General features: G+C 37.3%; 1 protein-coding gene across 1 annotated transcript in view; it reads right to left on the bottom strand.

Annotated features, from left to right (window-relative positions):
- The window catches only part of LOC107687763 (tripartite motif-containing protein 44-like), a 30,025-nt gene that overhangs the window by 12,874 nt on the left and 9,076 nt on the right, over positions 1 to 8,075 (bottom strand). Inside the window, exons 3-4 of the mRNA XM_016485218.1 lie at positions 5,847 to 5,924; positions 4,096 to 4,410 (exon numbers count right to left, since the gene is read on the bottom strand). Coding sequence (XP_016340704.1) covers positions 4,096 to 4,410; positions 5,847 to 5,924 — 393 coding nt within the window. The remainder of the gene's footprint in view (positions 1 to 4,095; positions 4,411 to 5,846; positions 5,925 to 8,075) is intronic.

Raw genomic sequence — 8,075 nt, 5'->3', positions numbered from 1 at the left:
TCGTTTAGATCATCAGAAGACAAATTCAAAGAGACCAAACATGGTATCGGTGGGGTTATATTAACTAGTGATCTATCATAACACACACACAAAACAGTATACAATTCAAAAGACAATATACAAGAACAGTAATAGTATACACAATGTCCTGAGGAGATGTGTGTTCATTCACAGAAAGGTTTTTCTATGAATTAATTAGTGAAGAGTCAATTTTTATGGGCATTGTTTGTCTTTCCTAAGGGTAAATGAATTGTGAGTTTCTCTGCCCGCATTCTTTTGGGCAATAAAACCAGTGATATCAGCATTGGTTGCCATGGAACCAGAGGCCTGTTCTGCCTTTCTGAGGTGTTAAATGCATTTCGGGGGAAGGGTCCATAGACCCTCATAGTTGGTTTGTTGACTGAGGGGTGTTACAGAGTATTTGTTAAATAACTAAAAAAAAATTGTGTGTCTGATTGGTCCAGACACTACAGTAGGATTAGGGATGTAGAATATGTTCATGCAGAATATGTGCTTTATAAGTACTAATAAACAGTCAATAGGTTAATAATAGGCATGCTAGTAAGCAACTAGTTAATAGTGAGAAATGGCCCCTATACTATAAGTGTTACCCAAAACTCTTTGCATTGCAAATAAATATTCTATGCATTTCCTAAAATATATGGGTGTGTAATGAAAAGTGTTTAAACTGCATAGAATATTTATTTGCAATGCAAAGAGTTTTGTTATCAATTACTTAATTTTTGTAATTAAAAAAATTCTTAGCAAGAATTTTTATATGGAATCTTTTATTTATTTATTTATTTTTAATTACCGTATTGACCCGAATATAAGACGATGTTTTTTTCTTGTAAATAACATCTGAAAAAACGCGGTCGTCTTATATTCAGGGTCTAGACTTTGACATGTCAATAATACACCCACAACAATAGGTGGCGCCAAATTCGCATAAAACGAGTGTGCCATGAAATACGTAATGTAATGCGTGTTGTAAAGATCGCAAGTTAAAACAAAAGAGTAAGAAAACCTTACAGCTGCATGAGTCGTGACTGTCACGTTAGCCTGATGGGACCAAACTCCCTTTGTGATTTTAAAACGTAAGGCAGTACCCAGATTTGAAGACTACAGTAAGATTTAACTTCTACTCTTAATAAGATTTTGGTAATTATTATTAGATGGATAGCCTAAATGTCCTAATTCAGATGGGCTACGTGTTTTTTTTTTTTTTTTTTTAAGTGTATATTTTTTTAATGTGGTTGTTGGTACATTTTTTTTTTTTACCATACTTTCAAAACAAAAGTTAAAATAGGAAAAATATGCAATATGAAAATAATTGAAGACAAAATGTGTTTTACTGAGAAAAAACTAGATTTGGTTTTTAAAAAGCCTTTTTCCAAAAGGTACATCTGGAAAAAGGGTGGTTGTCTTATAATCAGGGTCGTCTTATATTCGGGCCAATACGGTACAATATAATTTGTTTTTCTCTCAAACACAGTATGTTTGATTGCATAAAAAAGACACAAAAGTAATTCCATAAACGTAAATCCGAATACTTAGTGTAGCCAAATTAAATTATTAAATTAAAAAATAAATAAATAAAAACATTTCTTATTGGTGCCAGACTTGTTTTAATTATCCGAGCTTCATTCATTTTTCTCAGCTTTAAAATGAGATCGAATGGGAGGAAACGTTTCACATATTTCTGATGTGATCTGAATTTTGAAACTCAAATTACTAAGTGCATGTTACAGCTAGATGCTTAGCAATGGACACCCAATCGAGTGACTTGTGTTCTTGTGCTTTGGACAGACATAGAAACACTGCGTGTTGTATAAACTGTAGTTTCAGTGTTTGAGGAGAAAAGTGTCAAATGGTGATAGGAAACGCATCAGTTGGAGCGAAGAAGAGACCGTTTTATTCTTACAGTTTATTTTCTTATTATTATATTATATTATAGTCCAAAAAGTATGTTCAGGAAAAACCCGACAGTATTTACCCAGGGTTTAGGAATGTGCAAAGTGAAACGTCAGTTTACGAATACCCAGAATAACCCCGGGGAAATTATAAGCAGTGTGAAGCGTGAAGCAAGACAACCCAGGATCTTTTTGCAGTATGTCTTACTTTTCACAATGCTCATGCAGAAGATCACAGTCTGAGAACAAGAAAGCTGCCATTAATATGGACAACATCAAAATTTGATGTTCTACCCTGAATGTGAGATTTCTGGAGGCTAAATGTAGGGATACATCCAAAGGCCTCTCCAGACTGATTTTACTGGTGCCTGTCAATACCTGTTGATGCAAATATGTAATGCTGAAGTCTTGTCCATATCAAGTAACTGTAAAGTGATTGCTTTTCTCACGTTCCAGCAGTTTTCAAATTGCATAACAAATGCACACCTTTCATCTGAAAATAGTCATAAGTTGTCTGCCCTTCTGTAGCTTCCTTTTCCTTTCTTTCTCTCTCTTTTTTTAATGTAGTCTTTTATTTAGTCCATGACTCATCTCTGCACCACAAACTGTATTGACAGGGAATGCTAACAAGGAAGACACAAATAAAGAACATTTCTCATTTTTACAAAAGCCTTGTGAAAATTTATTTCCATGAATAACATTAATATAACTATGAAATGCTGACATGATGCCTGTATCAGGTCCAGCATGACCCCCTCTCCGATGCTTGATGACTGCATGGACCACTATGATTGATCTTAGGGACTTCGAGAATACATGAATGAACAACCGCCAGTTATCTTTGACCACCTCAGAAAACAATATGGGATGGACCTTATAAGCAATTAATTACATATTGATCAATATCCTTCAGTTACATTGACTAAATATATCTGAGTTTCCCTAACTAATATATGACTCATACTTGCATTCCTGTAGCTTGAACAGTGGAGCATGGCCCTAGCAATCCCAAAGTTATGGGTTTGATTCCCAGGAAATGTATACCTTGAATGAAATGTCCCTTTGGATAAAAGGATCTGGCAAATGTGTAAATGTACTCAACCTCTTCCCCGAATATTAGGGGTGTGAACCTACACTGGTCTCACGGTTCGGTTCGGTTACTATTATCATGTCATCGATTCGGTTCAATACGATATCATGATGCATCACAATGCATTGACAATGCAATGCATCCTCAATTTTCAATTTTACTTCACATTTATACAATTTTGTCAATAAATACAAGCAGTCAGATATATGAACTGTACCTGATCTGGTTTCTTAAGTTAGTGGTATTACCCCCGCTAGTGATGTGACATTTGAACCGAGGTATCGGAGCTTGTGTCGAGAATAAATGGGCGTGCTAGATAAAGCCTCGATTCGAAGCTTGTGTTGTGTTGTTAATTGTCATAGAAATCACGTGACCAATGACAAATGAAGCTTCACTTTCCAGTCACGTGCGTGATTCACTTTGCGTGTCGAAATGTTCGATCCCCCAGATCTTACTTTACGAATAAGTTTTAATTCGGACTTATTCAGTTACATTTTAGATACCCAGTCATATAAGTAATTAATTTGCCCATCCCTACCCCCTACATATTTCACTGTGCGTGACATGATTTACACACAGCGTGTCTTCTCCAGGTCGTGCTTACCAGGTTGTTCATAAAAGCCGAAATGTGGCCAGATGTCGGCTTTTAAAGTAGTTGGAGCATTTTTAATTACTCGCACTCGCGTCTCGCCTCCCTCTGCCATTAGGCGCTTTCGATTTGAAGCAGCAGGATGAATGTATGACATCAACCGCGAAAGCATAAGGATCCATCTGCTCTCTTATCGCTCTCGCGGTACTTGGTCATACACTGATCATTCTGCGCAGCAGCGCTTCAAGCCGAACGCGCCTAATGTATGCTACCGCGACAAAGCACGTATGCGACAAATGACGTCAGAAAAGCGTCAGTACGTTATAATCGGTTATGGTCTATTACTGAACCGATACTGATTCGTCCTCGTCTGCATCGCGATGCATCGAAGAAACGATTACTTTCGACACCCTTACCGAATATTACTCTTTTTTTTTTTCTGTAAAGCTACTCTGAAATAATGTGCATTAAGAAACGCAATATATAAACAAAAAGAGACTAACCAGTGGCATGCGCTCCACAAGAGCTTCAGGTGGACGTGATGGTCTAGCGGCCAACAGTGGGGCCAGGGACATAGGGGCGACTCCATTCTGCTCTGTCTGATCCAGTTCACTCAGCTGTTGTGTGATAGAATCCATTTCCTCCTGCAGTTTTTCAGTGTGGACACTAATCTCAGAAATCTTCTCAGCAGCCTGGGCAGTGAGGAACGCCTCCTTTAGATCCACCAGGTGCAGGACACTCCACTCCTCCAGGCGAACCAGCCTATTCAGCTCATCGAACTGCTGGTTCACATACTGCTCCAGCTCTTCTACACTCATCTGAAACATTAACAAACATTTCCCTTTAAAAATAAACCACTGAGAGGCTTAAGAAGGATTACTTTGGCTGTAAGGTAAAAGACAAGCTAAATTGAAACCAGCTACACAAACCTCTGACAACAAACCTATATAGTAATTAGGGCTGGGCAAAAAAAACGATTTTTCGATATATCGTTTTTTTAAATGTGGTCGATTCAATATCGATTCTCGAAGGCCACGAATCGATTTTTTTCTATATTTATTTCCACAAACATTGAACATACGATTTACGTTAATCTTATTACTAGTCTAATCCACTAGATGTCACCCCCTTATTTGCCTTGCGCGATGTTACAACGGGGAGTCCGTCATTCATTCATTGCTTAAAATGGCGGATTCAGGTGCATTCCCGACGTCCACCACCTTCACATAAAAAGTCAGAGGTATGGAATCATTTTAGATTTCGCAAGCACGATGACAAAGATACTGTGGACAAGAACAAAGCTATATGCCAAACAGTTGATGGGCCCTATTGACTTGACTTCCATAGTATGGAGAAAAATATATGGAAGTCAATGGGGACCAAAACAGTTTGGTTATCCATATTCTTCAAAATACGAAAATCGAAATCGAATCGAATTGAGAGCTTGAAAATCGAATCGAATTGGAACATCTGAATCGATACCCAGTCCTAATAGTAATAATCATATAATCAAAAACAAAGAGTAACAGAATCAGGGGTCATGTAAGGATCATCATGGCACTGATTGATGGCTGCTTGGAATATACAGTGTTGCTTGAAAGTTTGTGAACCCTTTAGAATTGTCTATATTTCTGTATAATATAACCCAAAAAATCATCAGATTTTCATGCAAGTCCCGAAAGTTGACAAAGAGAACCCAATTAAACAAATGAGATGAAAATATATACTTTGTCATTTATTTATTCAGGAAAATGATCCAATATTACATATCTGTGAGTGGCAAAAGTATGTGAATCTCTAGGATTGGCAGTTAATTTGAAGGACCTCAGAAAAAGAGTTGGTGTTGCTCATCAGGCTAGAAAAGGTTTCAAAGCCATCTCTAAAGAGATTGGACTCCACCAGTCCACGGTCAGACAGACTGTGTACAAATGGAGGAAATTCAAGACCACTGTTACCCATCTGTTAGAACATTAAAACACACTGTTAGAACATTGCTGCCCATCTGCAGTTTGCTAAAGATCATGTGGACAAGCCAGAGGAATACTGGAGAAATGTTTTGTGGATGGATGAGACAAAATAGAACATTTTGGTTTAAATGAGCAGCGTTATGTTTGGAGAAAGAAAACACTACATACTGGAATGTATAAGAACTTGCCTAGAAGCGACAGGTGCAGTAGGTGTGGGATTTTAAGTGCAGAATGGTAATTTGAAGAAGAAAAAAAAAAGTGTTAAGGCAATTATGTATGTGACTCACATCTGGGCTGATCCATTTGGCCTTGATCTTCTCTGATATCTCATGTGTGCGCTCCAGCAGGTCAATGCCTTCTTTGCTCTGTAACACAAATAAACACATTCACAAGTGATTATGACAAAAATGAAAATCCTGTCATAATTGCTTCACCTCATGTTGTTCATAAGACCCATACGACTTTCATCTTTTTGGACTAAATAAAATATTAGTGTTTTACTGACATTCAAAGACAATGCAATAGAGAAAATAACAGTTACTGTAATAGTTAGTCATTCAGAAACAGTTATTATTACAGTAAATAATTCAGAAATAGTGTTTCTGAAGTCTATTTTATAAATGTCGTATATATATGCTGATGCAAAAGCCAAAAGACACATGGAAAATGAATTAATGTGCCTCTAGAAACCATTTAAGACTATGTAAGATTCTTTGAACATTTTTTAAAAATGAAGATGCTAAAACTCTTGCCATTATTTTAAGAACATTGTTTCTTTTATTTATTTATTTATTTATTTATTTTTTAGTTTTAGGTCTTAAAGTCTCAGATGTCACAAACAGAAGCCTGGCTGCTCTCAAGAACATTTGCATCGGGGTAGTAGCGTTGTGGAGTTGGATGTGTAGGGCGTAGATGTGTTCACTAAACTCCCCTACATCAGGTTCACAAAATTGTAAACTAAAAATAATTCACTTTAAATGGGCTACATGTTAGTTAGCATCCTAAATTTTAGTTAATACCCTAAGTTTTGTCAAGGTGTCAAATCTTCTCAAAAGCTATTGCTACTGACAACATGGCACTGGCTAATTGAGAAGATGGCCTAAGATTGAAAGAAAAACTATTTCTTAACAATCTGATCTAATCTAATAAACTTAAAGACACTTTTCAAGTTCAAAAAGGCTGCAGTGGGAGCTGGAAAATTTATGGTGGATCTGATTAAGCAATTTTTTGAGGATTTTTCTGATAAACAACGTATGAAGGGAGCATCAGCTTGATTATCAAGTGCACAAAGTATAACATTTTCCAGATTGCACCATGGAGGTAACAGAGCAACATGGTGGAGCTTCAGTATAGTGATACAAACATTGAGAGGTGGGTCATGTCACTGTGGGCTCACTGTCATTCTGCTAGATAAGGCTTAGTTGTGGAAATGCATTTTCTGAATGTTCTTTTAATTTCTCTTATGTCTGCAACATTGTCACATGCTCAGAAAGACAATATTAGTCTCTTACTGATTCGCTTCCGACTAGGGACAAAAATTCCTCATGGCTTCTGCAACTAGGGTTGCAAAAAGGTGGAAAATTTCCAGTAAAATTCAGAAACATTCCAAAAATTTTGGAAACTTTGCGGGATTTTTTGGGAATATTACAGGGATTTTTGGAAAGTTTCCGGAAATTTACAGGAAATGTTCCACCCCTTTGCAACCCTATCTGCAACTAATGGGGATGTTAGCTTCTGCCACATCTGTGATGAACCTCCGACCTCACCAGAGGTGAAGCAGCAGATTAAGGCTAGACTTGGTGAACATTTTCATTGCATGATTCTTGTTCTTCTGCTTGCGTTTGAGCATTGAAACCCTGAAAACGGTTAACATTTCTGAGGGCCAGAGTGCCACTAGGGGTTGTGTGTTCTTGTCAGGAAGTGATCGAAACCCAATGCTTCACTAAAACTGGATGCGGGGTGAAGTGGAACCAGAGGAGGATTGGCAATCGTTGGTCACCAAAGCAGGCTTGTGAGAGAGATTCTTCCACTTCTTGGCAAAAAGAGTAGAGTGGATAAAAAAATAGGTTGAATTTACTTAAATATTAATTGCAGGAGTAATAATGATGAATCGTTTTAAAATGGAATTCTTTTATTTTATTATTAAAAAAAAAATTGTTTACACAGAAATCTTCAGACAGCACATGAATACTGAATTGAGTTCTCTTTCGCTTTTGTGCTTGAATGAACAGACAAAATTACATGAAAATGCATGTCTTGGTAAATATCCCAGGAAACACAGTCGGTTATGTACTAAAGAAACGGCTGAATCTATCAGTCTCATCCTGTCATGTGTATAAATAGTGTTCCCTGTGTGTGCTCCAGCGTCCGGTATTGTATGTATGTGAATGCTCATGTCATGTATAGCGTGAGTGTTCCTTTGTGTTAATTTAACCCATTTGGATTAATGTACTCCTCGTCTCTCTCCGTTCCTTGCTCCTCAGTCCGCTCAGCAGTGCACCCGTGACAGAATACCG

The sequence above is a fragment of the Sinocyclocheilus anshuiensis genome, unplaced genomic scaffold (genome assembly GCF_001515605.1).
Source record: "Sinocyclocheilus anshuiensis isolate Anshui unplaced genomic scaffold, SAMN03320099.WGS_v1.1 scaffold445, whole genome shotgun sequence".
Lineage (NCBI taxonomy): Eukaryota > Metazoa > Chordata > Actinopteri > Cypriniformes > Cyprinidae > Sinocyclocheilus > Sinocyclocheilus anshuiensis.
This window is presented reverse-complemented; position numbering and strand designations above follow the sequence as displayed.